Raw genomic sequence first — 20,445 nt, forward strand, 5'->3', positions numbered from 1 at the left:
CACTTGTGCTAATGACGTTGGCCAGGGGGGATGCCAATTTACTAACCTAAGCCTGTCCTTCAAATATTCTTTCTCTCTCTTTGGCTAGGGTTGGACACGTTCTGACAACTTTTGTCTCTTTGAACCCCGTTTTTCCGTTCTGATAATCTTTTTCTTCAGTTATGCTGGCCATGTCTTTAAATACGTTGCTAACGTTTTGGCTCATCTTACCCTATGTTTTAATCCCTCAGATACACACTACGCTGACAGCCACGCCCACCCAAGGAATTTCCGAAACAGAAAGTTTGTCTGCAACAGCGCGCCGTACGGACGTACAGTGCGCAGGCGCAGTCTGGCTCCCGGCGGCGTGTTCCTCTTTCCCCCCGGTTTCCAGTGTCCTGGCAGGTAAGGAACGCCGCCTCTTCACCTCTCAGCGCGGCTTGCCCTTTGTTCCGGACGCCCACTTCTCAGCCCTCCGGCTCCTGGTGTCGCTGCTGTAGGCCACACGCGTCCACCGGCAACAGACCCATGGCCGAGCGCGGGGAACTCGACCTGACCGGCGCCAAACAGAACACAGGAGTGTGGCTAGTCAAGGTAATGTTCACGAGTCTCCCACTTGCGCTCCTCCTAACACAAGTATAATTTAAGTAACTTGAGCCCATCCCGCTCCGTGCACCTCTTAAAGTTCTTTTACGGCTATCTCGTTAGAGCTTCACATATTTTGAGAGGCAGGAGTCATTGTTGTATCTGTTTGCAGATGAGGAGATTAGTTTAGGGACGCAAAGTGTCTTTCAGCCGGTTACTGGTCTGAATCAGCCTGGACTAGATCTCTTTCTCACGGCTTTCCTGGAGCCCTGTCTTGGTGTTCCTAGACTTGGGCGGTGCATTTTATCCCAGACCGAAGAATTACTTGTATCTTTCCCTTGGTGAAACTGGTTTTAGCCATGAGCCTGTGTGAGGTAGTTGAATGTCTGCTTTCTGTACAGTTTTTTCGGCGAGAAACTAGAACTGGTCCCTGCGTACTCTTAAAGTATTCTCTTAGGTAAATGGTCCTTAATGAAGCTCTCAAAAGAGGCGAGAGAGCCCTGAACAAACAGAAGGAGAGGTCAGGAGAGGTCATTGGACTGGAGTATTCTTTCAGAGCACATTTGGGTCTGATGAAACTGACCGTCAATAAATGTTTTATGTAAAGACAGCAATTTTGGTTGGCTCACAGCGGGCACTATTTGTGCTTTACTGTTTCATGTTGGGGAGTGTTTTCTCCTAGGGGAGTTTCATAATACTTAAGCAAATTCAAAATGTGATCCTGAAAGTCGTTGAGACTTTAACTGATTTATCATATGGCTGAGTTCTCGTCAATTAAATCTAAGAGGGTCTTTCTTGTTGGCCTTCTTTTTTTTTTTTTTTTTGAGACGGAGTCTCGCTCTGTCGCCCAGGTTGGAGTGCAGTGGCCGGATCTCAGCTCACTGCAAGCTCCGCCTCCCAGGTTTACGCCATTCTCCTGCCTCAGCCTCCCGAGTAGCTGGGACTACAGGCGCCCGCCACCTCGCCCGGCTAGTTTTTTGTATTTTTTAGTAGAGACGGGGTTTCACGGTGTTAGCCAGGATGGTCTCGATCTCCTGACCTCGTGATCCGCCCGTCTCGGCCTCCCAAAGTGCTGGGATTACAGGCTTGAGCCACCGCGCCCGGCCTCTTGTCGGCCTTCTTAAAAATGGCTCCCTTATGATCATTTGCTAACACGACAGATCCGTATTACATTCTTTCTTTTCTTTTTTCTTTTTTTTTTTTTTTGAATCAGAGTCTTGCTCTGTCGCCCAATCTGGAGTGCAGTAGTGCGATCTTGGCTCACTGCAAGCTCCGCCTCCCAGGTTCACGCCATTCTCCTCTCTCAGCCTCCCGAATAACTGGGACTACAGGCACTCGCCCCCACGCCCGGCTAATTTTTTGTATTTTTAGTAGAGACAGGGTTTCACCGTGTTAGCCAGGATGGTCTCGATCTCCTGACCTCGTGATCCGCCCGCCTTGGCCTCCCAAAGTGCTGGGATTACAGGCGTGAGCCACCGCGCCTGGCCGTTACATTCTTCAAAGCACTTTTCACAGTGTAGAGTGATTTTGTGTTAATATGTTCAAAGTTGGTTACCTCCATCTTTCCAACACACAAAATCACATTCCATGAGATTGGATCTTTGCCTGTCATACCCAGAATAGTGTTTGGCACATGGTAATTACTCAACAAAAAGGTGATGAATAAATGCATGACCTCTCATTCTTTAACCCTCGCCTTAATCTGTGGCACTGATTTGACTTATTTCCAAGCTCAGTGTGACTTAAAAGGATGAATTAAATAGGCATTTCTCTCTCCAGCAGCGTGTTAATTGGAGGAGAGTCACTAAGGAGGAGATGGCCCTTGCAGACTGAAGGAAAAAGCTTGAAAAAATGGTGTGACTTGAGATGGTGCCATTGTTCTAGGAGCATCGGTAAATGCTCAGTGTTTACGCCTTACAGGATTTGGGTGGGTGGACATAGCGTATACCATGGAGAATGGAACAGAAATGCAAGACTCAAAATACATAATCAGCATGGTGTGTCGTGGAAAACAGAGAGAACCTAGAGCAGAAGATCTGTGTAGATAAAGGTTGGGACCATATACTCAGATTGTCATATCATGAAACGGAGATGTTCTAACTTTAGTTTACAAGGAAGTAACAAACTTTTTGGAGGATTTGAGTGAGGTAGAGATGCCAGATATTTATTCAGAAAAAAAAAAGTTTGGCAGTGTGCAGTACGAATTAGAGGGGAGGGTAAGTAACCAGAGTCACATTTAGAAAATCATCACAGGATTGGGCCGGGCACGGTGGGTCACACCTGTAATCCCAACACTTTGAGAGGCCGAGACAGGTGGATCATGAGGTCAATAGTTTGAGACTAGCCTGGCCAGTATGGTGAAATCCCATCTCTACTAAAAATACCAAAATTAGCCGGTTGTGGTGGCATGCGCCTGTATTCCCAGCTACTCAGGAGACTAAGGCAGAAGAATTGCTTGAAACTGGGAGGCGGAGGTTGCAGTGAGCTGAGATTGCTCCGTTGCACTCCAGCCTGGGCAACAGAACAAAAACTCCATCTCAGAAAAAAAAAAAAAAAGAAGTAGTAACTTGTTGCTTAGAAAGTGTGTCTTCATTCTCATCTCATCAGAATTTTATTTGAACTACGTATTGATTTCAAGTTTTTTCTCCTTACATTAATATTTTCTGTTAAAAATAATACCTTGAGTTCTGATCTTTGTTGCTGAAAAATGTTTCTTCCTAGGATATATCAAGGTCATCTTGTACATATTTAATTCCATCACCAGTTACAGAACTGTGTAAATGCAGTAAGGACTGTACATACAAGATCTCTTAGAGTTTTGAGCAGGAAAAAAATTAATGCTTCACCAGAACTGGAAAGACATCATAGAGAAGGTGATGTTTAAGAAGAGCCTGTTTGGAGGTTGCAGTGAGTCGAGATTGTGCCACTGCGCTCCTGCCTGGGCAACTAGAGTGACACCCTGTCTCAAAAAATAAATAAATAAATAAATAAATTGGATGTGAGTGTGATCTGGCTGGGACATCTGTCACCCCACTGATCACCAGGGTTGATTTGGCTAATCTGGCTGGCTAGGTGGGTGTCCCCTTCCTCCCACTCCACTCCATGTATGTCCCTCCTGAAGCTGCACCCTTGATCAAAGAGGATGACCATCCCGATAGAGGAGGACTGGTCTTCAGTCAAGGGTATATGTGTGGCTGTACTCCTCTGCTGGAACCTCCAAACAAGCTTTCAAGAAGAGCTTATGGAAGGCCGGGTGCAGTGGCTCATGCCTGGAATCCCAGCACTTTGGGAGGACCAGGTGGGCGAATTGCTTAAGCCCAGGAATTTGAGACCAGCCTGGGCAATATAGCAAAACCTTTTATGTACAAAAACTACAAAAAGTTAGCTGGGCATGGTGGCATACGCTTGTAGTCCCAGCTACTTGGGAGACTGAGGTGGGAGGATCACTTGAGCCCAGGAGGTTGAGGCTGCAGTGAGTTGAGATCACACCCCTTGTACTCTAGGCTGGGCGACAGAGTGAAACCCTATCTGAAAAGGAAAAAAAAAAAAACCTTGCCAGCAGGACTGGGGATAAATAGTGTGTTTAGGGAAAAACAAATATAGTAGTAGATTGTTTACCAAAAAAGCAAAATATCCAGGACCTGTACTGTTCTGGCCTAATGAAGTGCTATTTCTGGAATTTTGAGTATCTTTTTTTTTGGCTGAGCACAGGGGACTTTATTGATGGCACACGACAAGGCAGAGCTCCCTAGGCCCCTCCCTCTTCAGGGGGTCTGCATGGAAACTGAGGAGGGGAGATTCTCAGTGTGGTTGGGGACTGAGTATGGCAGGGACTCCCCAGCATGAGGGCCTCTCTTTTCCTCTTGTTCTCTCACTGGGGCTGGTGGTCTGGGGTCTTACTTCTTAGAGGCCATGTGGGCCATGAAGTCCACCACCCTGTTGCTGTAGCCAGATTCATTGTCATACCAGGAAATGAGCTTGACAAAGCGCCAGCCCCAGCATTGAAGGTGGAAGATGAGTGTTGCTGTTGAAGTCAGAGGAAACCACCTGGTGCTCAGTGTAGCCCAGGATGCCCTTGAGGGAGCCCCCTCCAATGCCTGCTTCACACCTTCTTGATGTCATCATATCTGGCAGGTTTTTCCAGATGGCAGGTCACGTCCATGACTGACACGTTGGCAGTGGGGACATGGAAGGCCATGCCAGTGAGCTTCCCATTCAGCTCAGGGATGACCTTGCTCACAGCCTCGGCAGCGCCAGTAGAGCCAGGGATGATGTTCTGGAGAGCCCTGCAGCTGTCACGCCACAGTTTCTGGAGGGGCCATCCACAGTCTTCTGGGTGACAGTGATGGCGTGTACTGTGGTCATGAGTCCTTCCACGATACCGAAGTTGTCATGAATGACCTTGACCAGGGGCGCTAAGCGGTTAGTGCAGGAGGCATTGCTGACCATCTTGAGGCTGTTGTCGTACTTCTCATGGTTCACGCCCATCACAAACATGGGGGCGTCAGCAGAGGGGGCAGAGATGATAACCCTTTTGACTGCTTCCTGCAAGTGAGCCCCAGCCTTCTCCATGGAGGTGAAGACACCGGTGGACTCCACAATGTACTCAGCGCCAACATCGCCCCACTTTATTTTGGAAGGATCTCGCTCCTGGAGGATGGTGATGGGATTTCCATTAATGACAGGCTTCCTGTTCTCAGCCTTGATGGTGCCATGGGATTTGCCATGGGTGGAATCAATACGGCAACATGTAGACCATGTAGTTGAGGTCAATGAAGGGGTCATTGATGGCGACCATATCCACTTTACCAAAGTTAAAAGCAGCCCTCGTGACCAGGCGCCCAATATGACCCAATCCGTTGACTCCTACCTTCACCTTCACCATGGTGCCTCAGGGACGCGGCTGGTGATGTGAGAGAAGATGTGACTGTCTGTCAAACGGGAGGAGCAGATAGCCAATTTTGAATATCTTAAATCTACAAAAGAAAGATGATCCAAACACATTTTGATAGGCATTAGACATGATTGAATTTAACACTTTACAATAGCTGTCACCTGCCAAAACATGTAATTAGCTATAATTTTTACCTTGTCATAGAGCTAGTCTTTTGTAGTTTGTACTACCCTGTTTATATTGCTCAGTTTATGCTATTGTTAGGTTACCTACTGGGCACACCACTGCTGTGCACCCTATACCAAATAATGATTTAAAAATTGGGTGATGTGCTGGGCACAGTGGCTCATGCCTGAAATCCCAGCATTTTCGGAGGCTGAGGCAGGTGGATCACTTGAGGTCAGGAGTTCAAGACCAGGCTGGCCAATATGGTGAAACCCCGTCTCTACTGAAAATACAAAAATTAGCTGGGTGTGATGGCGGGCACCTGTGTAATCCCAGCTACTCTGGAGGCTGAGGCAGGAGAATTGCTTGGATCTGGGAGGTGGAGGTTGCTGTGAGTTGAGATCGTACCATTGCACGCTAGCCTGGGCAATAGAGTGAGACTCTGATGTTTAAAAATATTTTAGCAGAGTTCTTTTTTCTTAAATTTTTCAATATTGTTTTAAAGAATACAGATGGGGTCTCGCTGTGTTGATCAGGCTGGTCTCAAACTCCTTTTCTCAAGCAATCCTCCCATTTTGGCCTCCCAAAGTGCTGGGATTACAGGCGTGAGCCACTGCGCCTGGCTGATTTTAGCATGGTTGGTTTTTGGCCTCTAATATTTAGATTTCTGGAAAACCATTTTCTCTAGTTATGGTTCCCTGGAGGGTAAGGTATATGATGGGGAAGAGGAGATACAGTTGGCAAGATTGTTAGGAGTGGGATTTTTAAAGTTGTGAATATCATTGGGGCTTGAATGATAAGAAGTACAGTCTTTTTTTGGAGGGAGAAGTGGAGAGGTGCACCAGGTCTAACCAACAGCTTTCTAGGCAACAGAAAGATGTTTTTCTAGCCCAGTAAACTTTCCTCTTGTAAGCACTGTGGCTAATGTTTGTTGGAGGAGAGGATCAGGATTGGAAGGATGGACATCATGCCCTATGAATGTTGTGTTCTTCTTTTATTTATTTATTTATTTTTGGAGATGAAGTCTTGCTCTGTCACCCAGGCTGGAGTGCAGGTGGCGCAGTCTTGGCTCACTGCAACCTCCGCCTCCTGGGTTTAAACAGCTCTCCTGCCTCAGCCTAAGTAGCTGGGATTACAGGCATCCACCACCACGCCTGGCTAATTTTTGTGTGTTTAGTAGAGATGGGGTTTCTTTTTCTTTTTCTTTTTTTTTTTTTTGAGACGGAGTCTCACACTGTCACCCAGGCTGGAGTGCAGTGACGCAATCTCGGCTCACTGCAAACTTTGCCTCCCAGGTTCAAGCTATTCTCCTGCCTCAGCCTCCTGAATAGCTGGGATTACAGGCGTGCACCACCACACCTGGCTAATTTTTTGTATCTTTAGTAGAGATGGGGTTTCACCATGTTGGTCTCGAACACCTGACCTTGTGATCCACCTACCTCAGCTTCCCAAAGTGCTGGAATTACGGGCGTGAGCCACCGTTCCTGGCTGGCTAGCTTATATTTTTTCAGACAGGCAAGCACTTGGACATTGTTGGCCAAAGAGAGTTATATACGAGGGAGAGATGAAACTGGAGTGGGTGATACCCTAAAGCCTTGCAGCTAGTAGGAGAAAAAGGAACTTAACATTTCTTGTGTATCGAGTATTTTGCAAAGCAAACCTATGAAGCAGGTACTAATTGTATATTTCAGATGATAAAATTTAAGGTTAGGGAGGTTAATTATCTTGCCTAAGTATGGAAATAGTGATTCAGATTTGTTAGGCTAAAAGCTTTGCAATAGAAAAATGTTTTTTTTTTTTCCTTTTTGTCTCTCCCTTTTTTTTTTTTGAGACGGAGTTGAGTCTCGCTCTGTTGCCAGGCTGGAGTGCAGTGGTGCAATTTTGGCTCACTGGGACAACTTAATAGGCTGGGACTTCTGGGAAGCCAATTTTTGTAAGTTCTTGGTGTAGAGAGCTATATATAATTAATGTGCTCTTATTATTATTATTTTTACTGCAAGAGTATAGTATTTTAGGAACCGTTGAATTAAATAAGCTGGTGAGCTTACCTGGGAACCTACAGTTTTATTATAATAATGAAGACAGTGCAATATGAGCTGCAAACTTGTTTTTGTCCTTTAACTTCTGGAACACCATCTGCTTTTTTTTCTTTCTTTCTTTTTGAGACAGGGTCTCACTCTGTCTCCCAGGCTGGAGTGAAGTGCTGTGAACGGCTCACTGCAACCTCTGCCTCCTGGGCTGCAGTGATCCTCCTGCATCAGCCTTCTGAGTAGCTGGGACTATAGGCATGTGTCACTATGCCTAGCTAATTTTTTTTTTTTTTTTTTTTTTTTTTTTAGAGACAGGGTTTCACCATGTTGCCCAGGCTGATCTCAAATTCCTGGACACAAGCAGTCCACCTGCCTTGGCCTTCCAAAGTGCTAGAGTGTTGGGATTATGGCGTGAGCCACCACCCCTGGCCTTTTTTGGGGCGGGGGCGGAGTCTTGCTTTTGTCGCCCAGGCTGGAGTGCAATGCCACAATCTCGGCTCACTACAACCTCCGCCTCCCGGGTTCAAGTGATTCTCTTTTCTCAGTCTACTGAGTAGCTAGGATTACAGGCGCCCGCCACCACGCCCAGCTAATTTTTGTATTTTTGGTAGAGACGGGGTTTTGCCATGTTGGCCAGGCTAGACTCGAACTCCTGACCTTGTGATCCACCTGCCTCAGCCTCCCAAAGTGCTGGGATTACAGGTGTGAGCCACCGCGCCTGGCATCCCTGGCCTTTTTAAAAAATTATTTTTGTGGCCGGGCATTGTGGTAATTGCAGCACTTTGGGAGGCTGAGGCGGGTGGATTACCTGAGGTCAGGAGTTCGAGACCAGCCTGACCAACATGGTGAAACCCTGTCTCTACTGAAAATATAAAAATTAGCCAGGCGTAGTGGTGGGTGCCTGTAATCCTAGCTACTTGGGAGGCTGAGGCAGGAGAATCGCTTGCACGAGGGGCCGAGGTTGCAGTGAGCTGATATTGCGCCAGTGCCCTCCAGCCTGGGTGACAGAGTGAGACTCCGTCTCAAAAGAAAAAAGAAAATTTATTTTATTTTATTTTTTGAGAAAGAGCCTCACTCTGTCGCCCAGGCTGGAGTACAGTGGCATGTGATCATGGCTCACTGTAGCCTCAATCAAACTCCTGGGCTTAAACGATCCTTCTGTCTCAACCTCCTGAGTACCTTGAATCACAAGTGTGCACTACCATGCCTGGCTAATTTTTAGATTTTTTGTAGAGATGGGGTCTCTGTATGTTGCCCATGGTGGTGTCGAACTCCTGGGCTCAAGTGATCCTCCCACTTCAGCCTCCCAAAGTGCTGGGTTTATAGGTATGAGCCACCATGCCCGACACACTGTTTTTAAGTTGGTAATTGCTTGTATTAGGTACATTTTGTTGTACTGAATTTGATTCTTAAATTTGCTTTAATGTATGATATATAGTTACTTTCCCTTGAACTGTTTTCTTGTTTGAAGGCCTGAATTATAGTCTCCGGTAATTTGATCACAGAAAATCCTGATCTGGTTAATATGTTGAAGAAGTATAATCTCATTTAACAGTTCCAAAGCTCCCAAACATTCTTGTGTTCTCTTTGAGAGCATTTCAGGGTATAGCAGTGAGGGCAAAGTAGTAGGTTAGAAAATGCCCTACTCCACTATTTGCATTTTGTCCTCTTCCTAGTTATTTATTTATTTGAGACGGAGTCTTACACTGTCACCCAGGCTGGAGTGCAGTGGCACAATCATGGTTCACTGTAGCCTCGACCTCCCCGGACTTAGGTGATCCTCCCATCTCAGCCTCCTGAGTAGCTGGGACTACAGGCACACACCACCATGCCTGGCTAAATTTTTGTATTTTTTGTAGAGATGGGGTTTTGCAATGTTGCCCAGGGTGGTCTTGAACTCCTGTGCTCAAATGATCCACCCACCTCAGCCTCCCAAAGTGCTGGGATTACAGGCATGAGCCACCATGCCCAGCCCTTCCCCTTATTTTAAGGTGGGTCTCTGAACTGAGACTTCCCTCTGAGAATGAAATGAAGTGTAGTAAATTATATATCCTAGGTATATTACAGTATTAACCATCATTGCTATTATGTTAGTGTTTCTTCAACAATATCCAGTCATTAAAATAACTATTCTTCTATTATTCTAGGTGCTAGATATATGACAGTAAACAAAAGTTACAAAATAAAACAAGATCTAGGATCTAGAACATAATGTGATGCAATGTGATGCTATTTTAACTAGGGCGGGAAAGGACCTCACTGATAAGATGGTCTTTGAGCAGAGATGTAAAGGAATTTATGGGCTTGCCCTTGCAGATACCCATGTAAAGGAATTTATGGGCTTGCCCTTGCAGATACACTGTCTGGAAGAGTGTTCCAGACAGAAATAACAGCAAATGGGTCTTTAGATGGGACGTCACTGCAAATGTTGACAGGTCTGTGTGGTTTGAGTAAGATGAGAGGGAGAGTAGGAGATGAAGATATGGGATAGGATCATCCAGGGGACTGGGTCACCTAAGACATTATAGGATTTTTCTTCTGAGTGAGATGGAAAGCCAGCAGCCATGGAGAGGCAGCATGGTATAGTGACTAAAATCGTGGACTATGGAGTGGACATACTTAGATTGGAATCCTAGCTTCATCACTAGTAATTGTGAGACTTTGAGCAAATAATAGCTTTTTGGTGCTTCAGTTTCTGCAGTTGCAAAATAGAATGATGATGGGACTGTTATAAGGATTAAATGAAATAATATTTGTAAACTGTTTAGAAAAGTATCTGGTAAACATACTAAGCACTATGTAGATGTCTGTTAAATACATGGAAAGGTTTTGAGCAGAACAGTACCATCTGACTTGGGTTTTAAGATGCCAATTCTGGCTGCTTTATTGAGAATAAACTACATGGGCAAAAGTGGAAGCAAGGAATTCAGGAGGCTGTTAACAATAATTATTCTAGAGATGATGGTGGCTTGGGCTAGGGTAGTAACTTGAGTTGGTGAGAAAAGGCTGGAGTCTGGATATAATCTGAAGATGTTGACAGGATGTATCAGTTGATTGGTTTTGGGGTATAAGAAAAAGGATATTCAGGATGACTCCAAGGTTTCAGCCTGAGTGCTTGGAAGAATGGAGTTCCCTTTTACTAAGATATGGAAAATTGCAGCAGGAGCAAGGTTTATGAGGGAGAAATGAGTTCTGGTATGGAGATTTTAACTTTGAAATGCTTACTGAATATTAAGATGGAGAGTTTGAGTAGGCAGTTGGATATATAAATTGAGACTTTGGGGGAGAACCTGAGCTTGTTGTAAGTTTGAGAGTTGTCATTATACAGATGGTATTTAAAGCCATGAGACTGGATGAAGTTACATAAGATTGAGAGTATACAGGGCCGGGCGTGGTGGCTCACGCCTGTAATCTCAGCACTTCAGGAGGCCAAGGCAGGCAGATCGCCTGAGGTCAGGAGTTCAAGACCAGCCTGACCAACATGGAGAAACCCTATCTCTCCTAAAAATACAAAATTAGCTGCGGCAGGAGAATTGCTTGAACCCAGGAGGTGGAAGTTGCGGTGAGCCAAGATCGCGCCATTGCACTCCAGCCTGGGCAACAAGAGCGAAACTCCGTCTCAAAAAAAAAAAAAAAAAAAGAGAGTATACAGAGAAGAGCGGGGATCCAAGGACCGAATCCAGTGCCCATTGAAGTTAAGAGGCCAGAAAGATGAGCATCTAGATGTGGAGACCAAAAAGGAAGAGTCCAGAGAAGTAGAGGGAGAAATCGAGAGAATGTGATTACTCGGATGCCAAGTGAATAAAATGTTTGAAGGAATAGGAAATGATTAGTTCTCAAATATTGTTGATAAGTGTGAGAGATGAGGACTAAACTTTGACTTGGCAATTTGGAGATCTTAATAACCCTGTGATCAGTTTCAGTGGAGTGGTAGAGAGGAAAGCCTATCTAGAGTAAGTTCAAAACAAAGTGGCAGAGGAGTAAGTGTAGACAGCTGACATAGAGAACTCTCTCAAGGAGTTCTGCCATAAAGAGAGGCAGAGGACCAGGCACGATGGCTCATGCCTGTAATCCCAGCGCTTTGGAAGGCTGAGGTGAGATGATCCCTTGAGCCCAGAAGTTCGAGACCAGCCTGGGCAATGTGGTGAGACCTCGTCTCTACCAAAAATACAAAACTTAGCTGGGCATTGTGGTGCAAACCTGTAGCTACTTGGGAGGCTGAGGTGGAAGGATCGTTGGAGCCCGGGAGGTGGAGGCTGCAGTGAGCCAAAATTGTGAATCCAGCCTGGGTGACAGAATGAGACCCTGTCTCAAAAAAAAAAAAAAAAAAAAAAAGAAAAGGCAGAGAAATCAAACACTGGGTAGAAAGGATTATTAAGTTTGCCCTTACCAAGGTGCATGATCTTGAACAAATTTATAAGCCTCCCTGTGCCTTAGTTTCCTCATCTGTAAAATGAAGACAGTGTGAGAAGTAGATGGTTAATATATTTACAGCATTTAGAAGAGTGCTTGTTGCTTAATGTATTAATTATCTATTGGCATATAACCTATTACTACGGACTTATTAGTTTAAAACAACACGCATTTATTATTTCACAGTTTCTGTGGGCTGGACTCTGGCATGGCTTAGTTGGCTCCTTTGCCTCAGAGTCTCTCACTGGCGATAGTCAAGGTATCAGCCAGGGTTGGATTCTCATCTGAAGTCTTGACTGGGGAAATATTGTTTCCAAGCTCATGTGATTGGTAGAATGCAGTTCCTCCAGGGTTGTTGGACTTAAGAGTCCAAGTTCCCTAGCTGACTCTTGGCTGAAGCCGGTCATTAGTGTTTTTTTTTGTTTGTTTTTTGTTTTGCCACGTGGGCCTCTTCAATATGGCAGATTTCTAAATCAGAGTGTGCAGACTGAGAAAACAATGAGAGAAGACAGAAGTCATAATCTTATGTAACCCAGTAACAGAAGTGAAGTCCTGTCACTTTTGCCCTGAGTCACAGATACTGCTCACACTGAAGGAGAGGAGATTACACCAGTACGTGGATGGGGTTGATAGCAGGTGGGATCCTTGGGAACCGTCTTAGAAATCTCCCTGCTACATTTAGTAAGCACTTTGTCTTAGCTGCTGTTATTATCATTATTGTGCTGATGGGAATGATTAAGCAGAGAAGGCAATAGAGGAGAGAAAGGGTATACTTGAAGGAAAGATGTCCTCGGTTAGTTACATAACAGGGAAAGAAATTCAGTGCACAAGTGGAGGGATTGGCCATAGTTTACCATTGTTTAAAGAGGGTAAAGCGAGTAAAAGGATCCAACTGTGGCTAGGTGGTATATGTAGAAGTTTAGATTTGATGGTTTGCTTTTCCTCGGTGGAAGAGGAAGTCAGGCCAGCACAGAGGGAGGAGGAAGGAAGAGGTATAGGTTCGAGAAGTGAAAAGAGAATATTTCAATAATCAGGAGTGAGGAACTGAATTGATTAGGGAGATGTAGTTAACTTGCCAGGTGTCACTAAGGGCTTACTTGATGTTTGTAGCCATGTATTTAATGTGAGACCAGCTAGCATGATCGTGAGCTTTCCTTCAGCTGCTCAGGTGCAAGTGTGGCAGAGAGGTGAAATAACACAATAAAATAAAACCATGGATAAATTATAAATTAATAAAGAAAAGTAGAGATTGGCTTTAATCAGGATTAAGGTTCTGCCAGGCCAGTATGACGGAGGAAGATAGAGGCAAGGGAATGATTATAGTGATGGACCATGGACTCTAGTTTCATTAAAGAGAGAAATGAGGACATAGCAGATGGGGGACAGTGAGAAGATGTTAATTAGAGTCAGCGAATTGAAGGGTTAGAAGAATTGTTGGGAGTCAAAGTGAGGCAGGAAATTAAAGAAAGAAAAATAAAAAGAGAAATAAGCTTTCCTGTATTAGGCTAACTTGTCCCAGAGGGAGCAATGGGCACAGCCCAGACCCAGGAAAAGTCTTGATAATGCTATCTAAGAAGCCAGGACACAAAAGAATGTGCTCTGGAGACTCTCCCAGCACTCCCTCAACATAGGGAGAAGAAAAACAAATTTTCCTTTGTTTTATGGTATCAGTTTGTAAATTCCTGTTCTCTGTAACTGGTGACTTCTAGTCTTCTGTTTTATGTAATCAGTGGGGTGAAGTCCATAAACCATCTGAGCAGGCCACCTGGGCGCCATAGTGAAAGCCATGGAATAAGCTGTGCTAGGCACTAGGCAAACCTAGATAGTGGACATCTGGGCTGCATAGCAGCAGTCATGTGTAATCCTGAGTTGTGAACCTGTTACAATTTGATTAACCGTCTTTGTCCTGCCTCTGTATCCCTGCGTTCGCGCCGCTGTAAGCCTGCTTCAAGCTAGCCCACCCCTTTTTAAGGTGTGTATAAAAGTCAAGTGCTGTCTTTGTTCTGGGCCCAGTCTTTGGATGTTAAGTCCGTTGGGTCTGAGTGCACTCAGTAAAGATATCCTCCTGTATTCACCCCAGGGTCTCTCCCTGGTTCTCCTGATTCCACAACAGAAGTACGAAGGAGAGAGCTAGGAATTTAGGAGATGGTGCTCAGAATAATTGCTTGAAATACAGGTTGTGAAAGGGGTACTGCTGTTGATAATGAGAAATTCGTAGGCTGTCCAACAGGTAATGTTGTGGACATATGCTTCTTTAACCAGTATCCATTTACTTTGACACTGTTGTAGAATCTTGACTGTGCTTGTGGAAACCAGTGCTTCCCCTTTTCAATCTGTGATTTTAGTGATGTTGACTACCCTTCCCCAAAGATGTCATTGACTCAGCCTGGCCAGTGAAGTATCTCATCTCTGGGAACAGTGATAGGTCTAAGGAAGGGTACACACCCTTGTCAGCTTCATGAAAGACAAATTTTCGCTGGGGACTTCTGGGAAGGAGACTTGTGCTCTTCAGGAGCTGCCTCTGCCATCTTGCTACCTGAGGTGATAGGTAAGAAATAGTGAAAGAGTCCTGGGGACATTGTTTGAGCCCTTAATGAAGCCACCTTAAAGCTACCTCTGGAATTTTTTGTTATTTGTCACATTAAATCTTCTTTTAAGTGGGTTTTCTGTCACCTGTAATCAAAGGAGACCGAGTGGGTAGATACAGTTATCATAAGGAGTTTGCCAAATCCTCTTAGCTTGTTTGGATGAATGGAGTACAGTGTAGTGGAAGTTCTGTTGAGATATGGAATCTTCAAAATCCTCTTTCCCTTAGATCTTTTACATACTCTTCTTTAGCACATATACCCTCCTGAGAGGTAGTATGGTCTAGTGAAGAAAGCAAAAGACCTGTCCGGAGTTGAGTCTTGAATCTGATCCTAGCTACCTGAGTTATTTCAACCCTCTGAACCTCAGTTTTCTCATCTGTAGGGTGAGGAGAATGTGATTTTGCAGGGTGATTGGAAGGATGAAACAGGATAATGGATGTTTAGCATGGTACCTGACTGACTCAAGTATATTGTCTAACTCTTTTTTTTTTTTTTTTTTTTTTTTTTTTTTTTTTTTGAGACAGAGTCTCTCTCTGTCACCCAGGCTTGAGTGCAGTGGAGTAATCTCAGCTCATTGCAACCACCACCTCCTGGGTTCAAGCGATTCTTGTGCCTCAGTCTTCCACGTAGCTGGGACCACAGGCGTGTGCCACTGTGTCTTGCTAGTTTTTGTATTTTTAGTAGAGACAGGGTTTCGCCACGATGGCCAGGCTGGTCTCGAACTCCTGACCTCAAGTGATCTGCCCTCCTCGGTCTCCCAAAGTGCTGGGATTACAGGAGTGAGCCACCACACCCGGTGAACCCATAATATTTAATAGTTGTTCAGTAACTTTGTTTATTTATTTGTTTTTTCTAGATGGAGTCTTGCTCTGGCACGATCTTATTTTTGTATTATTAGTAGAGGTGAGGTTTCACCATGTTGGCCAGGCTGGCCTCAAACTCTTGACCTCGTGATCTGCCCTCCTCGGCCTCCCAAAGTGCTGGGATTACAGGCGTGAGCCACCACGCCCAGCCCTGTTCAGTAACTTTTAGTGTCAGGAGTGCGTATGTAAGTGAACAAATACCATCAGGGGCTTCTTTTCACCCTTCAATTCCTGAATTTTTGCTGTTCCAAGGTACTGCAATTTATTTGACTAGTGGTCAAGTGGTGTTTTTTTGTCTTGCTAGGTAGAATTTCTTTCCTTCTCAGCTTTGGCAGCTGGACTATCATTCCAAATTTATCATGAAAAAATAATGACACCTGACACTGAGCACTTGCTTTGTGTAAGGCATTATGCTTCATACTTGGTGTATCTCATTTACTCCTAATAATAGGATAGCTTTCAAAGTATGCACTGATTCGAGTCCAAATTACTTTTTAGAAGAAATGAGATAGATAAGTTATATAATAGGGATTCGGCATATATTGTCTACTTCTCCTTTTTGAGAATTATAGTCCTTTTGATTGCATGTATCCAGTTACAGACACAATATGGTGTATTGGTTAAAAACACAGTCCCTGGAGGCAGACTGCCTGGGTTAGAATCCTGGCTCCATCTTTACTAATTATATAACCTTGAGTAAATTGTATAGTCCCTCAGTGCCTCAGATTCATCATCTATAAAATGGGGGTAATAGACCTGTTCCATAGAGATGTGAGGATTAAATGTGTCAATCTATATAAAGTGCTTACAACAGTGTCAGGAAGGCAGGATTATATAAATGTTAGCTATGCTGTTTGATAACCCTTTTATATTAGCAGCTTCTTCTTCACAGTAGTCAAAGTTACAATTTTCTACATAATAAAACTTGACTTTTGAAATAATCTTAAGCCCAGTGGTGTTTCTAAATCATGCTATTACTGTAGTCAGTGCTGTTCTCTTCTGAGAAGCCTTTTCTGGTAACCTTTCTGTTCTGTGACCTTTAATTGGACTGACTTGGGAAGATAAGTTAGTGCTTTATTATTGTTAGATTATTTGACCTATGTTAGTTTTGTGTTGCCACCTCGATTAAGCTCTTTTGAGAGCTAAAATCATTTTTTTTTCTTTGAGACGGAGTCTTGCTCAGTCGCCCAGGCTGGAGTGCAGTGGCTGGATCTTGGCTCACTGCAAGCCCCGCCTCCCGGGTTCACGCCATTCTTCTGCCTCAGCCTCCCAAGTAGCTGGGACCACAGGCGCCCGCCACTGCGCCTGGCTAGTTTTTTGTATTTTTAGTAGAGACGGGGTTTCACCGTGTTAGCCAGGATGGTCTCGATCTCCTGACCTTGTGATCTGCCCGCCTCGGCCTCCCAAAGTGCTGGGATTACAGGCGTGAGCCACCATGCCCGGCGCTAAAATCATTTTTTACGTGTCTTCGTATTTCATGTAGTATAAAACATACAGTGATGACTTGATAATGATCCCTTATTAGAGGCAGAAAATAAAAATAGAAGCAGTATATCGTTTTATGTTTGAAAAGATCTGTTATCATCTAAAATAGTCTTATTAGTGTTTTACTTTGTTTTAGGTTCCCAAATATTTGTCACAGCAATGGGCTAAAGCCCCTGGAAGAGGTGAAGTTGGGAAACTGCGGATTGCCAAGTAAGTTATTTAGATATTCTTGACATTTTGAAAAGCTATTTTTGAAATTTTTGTAAATGCTTTTAAATGTGATTATAATTTCTGATCAGAGAATTTACTTGGAAAATGACAAGTAATGAACATGTCAAGGCTTGTCAGGAGATGGTTAGGTACCCTGTAAGGAGACATCCGTGCAATACACACATCCCCACCCCCACACTCCTAGTGACAGGTGGTATAAATATAATATCAAGTTTATTGGTTTACTTTAATGGCGGTGAAGCAGCAGAGTATGTAGTTCTTTCACCCCTCCATCCTGTCTGCCTCCATGAGCAGGTGTGCTTGGGTTGGGTATAACTGGATGCACCCGGGAAAGTGCTTGCAGTAGGACTTTGCCACTGTACCACTGGGCCTACTTACAGGTGCTTTGGAAGTGGGTAGGGAGTATGTAGAAAACAGTGTAATGACATAGTTTTCTGGTTGAGGAAATAGCCCTGTTAGAAAGGAAAGCCTCTAAAGCTCAGCTAGTGTCAGCTGGAGGCCTTGTGTTCTATTCTTTCCATCCATTCATTCTTAACCAACTCCAGTCAGATTCCTATGCCCATGATTCCATTGAAACAGCTCTTGTCTGTTACTGGTATCTTCCTCTTTATCAATTACTTTTTGCTTCATAACAAACCATCCCGAAACTTAGTGGTTTAGAACAAAAGCCATTTTATTTGCTCATAATTCTGTGGATCAATTCTGGTTGGGGCTGGCCTGGTGGCCTTCCTGGCGAGAGTGACCTCACTTGTGTGTGGTGGTTGATTTGACATCAGCAGGGGCACCGATTGTTTATTTCACCTCTAGCAAGCTCATTCACATGATGGTGAAAGAGTTCTAGTAGCAAAAGAGAAACAAAGCCCCAGTGCACAAGCACTTTGAAAGCCTGTGCTTATGTCACGTTTGCTTAAAGTCCTTTTGACCAAAGCAACTCACATGGCCAAGCCAGATTCAGTTGTGGGAAAATAAGACTCCACCTGTTGATGGAAGCTGCTGCAAGAAAAATTTGTGTTCCTTATGTATTTATTTCAAAATATGGAATACTTTCGAATTCGCATGTCATCCTTGTGTAGGGGCCATGCTCATCCTCTCTGTATTGTTCCAATTTTAGTATATGCTGCTGAGGCGAGCACATGTTCCTTTTCTATAGTCTGCCACATCCACATTCCTAAATCCAGGAGTCAACTAGCAGCTCTCTTACTTGAACTTCAGTGGAATTTGACATAGTTGATCACTTTTTTCCTGAAACTTTGTTTTCCCACTCTACTCTAGGACACATCTCTTCTCCTCTCCCCTCATTGGCTGTTCCTTCTTAGTTTCTTGCTAAGCCCCTTCTCATCTTCTGTCTCTAAATGTTATGTGACCCCAGGACTCAGTCCTTAGTTCTTTCCTTTTCTCTCTTTTCACTTCCTGGGTGGTCTCATTTGGTCTCATGGCTTTAAGTACCAGGTGGTATTTAAATATATAGTTCAAGATGCTTCTGCCCTCCCTGGAGGCACCGTGCTCAGGAAGGTCCTGATTTTCTTTGTGTTCCGTGCCCTGGCTGTGACTTTCTCCACACTACTCCCAGAATCAACCGCTGACCTATTAGAATTGACCACTGATGTAGAGTTAACCGCAGACCGAGATTTAACCGTTAACCTAGACTTGACCACGGACCTGGAGCCAACCACAGAACACACAGGCTTTGGAATTCTCTACTGATGTGGAGTCAGCCAACTCTAGCTTTGTGGAGGAAGCTGCTGAGGCCATAGCCGATTATAATCCATTTCAGAGAGCTTGTGAGTGACAATTATGACATGAGTAAAGATTAATATTATTATTTTTCGAGACAGTGTCTCACTCTGTCACTCAGGCTGGAGTGCAGTGGCATGATCTCGGCTCACTGCGTCCTCCACCTCCCGGGTTCAAGTGTTTCTCCTGCCTCAGTCTCCTGAGTAGCTGGAATTACAGATGTGCACCACCATACCTGGCTAATTTTTGTATTTTTAGTAGAGATGGGGTTTCACTGTGTTGGCTAGGCTGGTCTCAAACTCCTGACCTCAAGTGAGCTGCCCACTTTGGCCTCCTAAAGCGCTGGGATTACAGGCGGGAGCCAGTGCGCCTGGCCACGAGTGAAGATTATTATGAATGCTGTTTATTCCCAAGAGCCCATGATTAGAGTGACAGACAAGCTTAGCAGATTCACAGGAAGCAATGAGTCCATCTCAGCGCATGTTTAAATAAAGCAAATTTTTTGTTAGCTGTGACTATCACTCTGTTATCCACTACTTTCTAAGAAGATTCTGAGCTTTAAGACAAGCCTGTCACTCCACTATAGGAGATTGCATAATGGTAGAAGACTAGTGAAATGTAGGATGTACCTAGCTGAGGAGAAACAGCAAGACATTGATCCTGGGTTGGGTGATGTAAATTGTGCATGGATGGGGCAGGGGCATTTCTTAGCTCTGTGTTATTTAATATGGACTCAATAAATGTTCATTTCAACTGAAAATAAGTAAAAATCAAAAAATATATTTACACAACTCTCTGTCTCTCCACATTCATGATTTTGACTGGGTCTTTGATGTTTGGACTGTGTCCTTGGATGTTTCAGAAGCATCTCAAACTTAATAATTACTGTTCTTCTGTTTTTTCTCTCTGGAACACTCTCCCTTTAGGTAATCCCCGTGGCTTACTCCCACATTTCTTTTTGGTCTCTGTTCACAATTTCAGCTCCTTGAGGTATTTTCTGGCCCCTATATGTAAAATAGCACCCTGTAGGCTCTACCTCCCTTACCCTCTTATTATTCACCATTCTTTTGTGTTGTTGTTATTTATTCTCCTTCTACTATACCCATCTGACATACCGTATATGTTTGTTTGTGTGTTGTTCATATCACCTACTAAAGTATAAACTCTACCAGGTCAGGATTTTTGTCTTGATGATTACTATATCTCCATTGTCTACAACAGTGCTTGGCATAGTAGACACTGTGTTCTAAAGTTAGGTGGGGACAAGTACAGTTGTCCCTTAGTACCTGCAGGAGATTGGTGTCTGGCATGCCCCATCCCCTATACCAAAATCTACCATGCTCAAGTGCTTTATATAAAATGGCACAGTATTTACGTATAACCTACACGCATCCTTCTGTGTACTTTAAAGCATATCTAGACTACTTATAACTAATACAGTGTAAAAACTGTGTAAATAGTTGTTACTATTTTTTTCC

At 44.1% G+C, this 20,445-nt stretch overlaps 1 protein-coding gene, 1 non-coding gene and 1 pseudogene across 2 annotated transcripts in view; 1 reads left to right on the plus strand and 2 right to left on the minus strand.

Moving 5' to 3' along the window:
* The first annotated feature begins 284 nt into the window (after positions 1 to 284).
* GTF2F2 (general transcription factor IIF subunit 2) overlaps positions 285 to 20,445 on the plus strand; it is a 170,776-nt gene continuing 150,615 nt past the window's right edge. The window contains exons 1-2 of the mRNA XM_050766237.1: positions 285 to 573; positions 17,139 to 17,212. Coding sequence (XP_050622194.1) covers positions 508 to 573; positions 17,139 to 17,212 — 140 coding nt within the window. The 5' untranslated portion in view covers positions 285 to 507. The remainder of the gene's footprint in view (positions 574 to 17,138; positions 17,213 to 20,445) is intronic.
* On the minus strand, positions 4,461 to 5,449 carry LOC126940378 (glyceraldehyde-3-phosphate dehydrogenase-like; annotated as a pseudogene).
* Positions 18,263 to 18,364, minus strand: LOC126940940 (U6 spliceosomal RNA). The gene has a single exon (XR_007720998.1). It is a non-coding gene; the product is annotated as a U6 spliceosomal RNA (small nuclear RNA).

Source organism: Macaca thibetana, chromosome 17, assembly GCF_024542745.1.
Source record: "Macaca thibetana thibetana isolate TM-01 chromosome 17, ASM2454274v1, whole genome shotgun sequence".
Classification (NCBI taxonomy): domain Eukaryota; kingdom Metazoa; phylum Chordata; class Mammalia; order Primates; family Cercopithecidae; genus Macaca; species Macaca thibetana.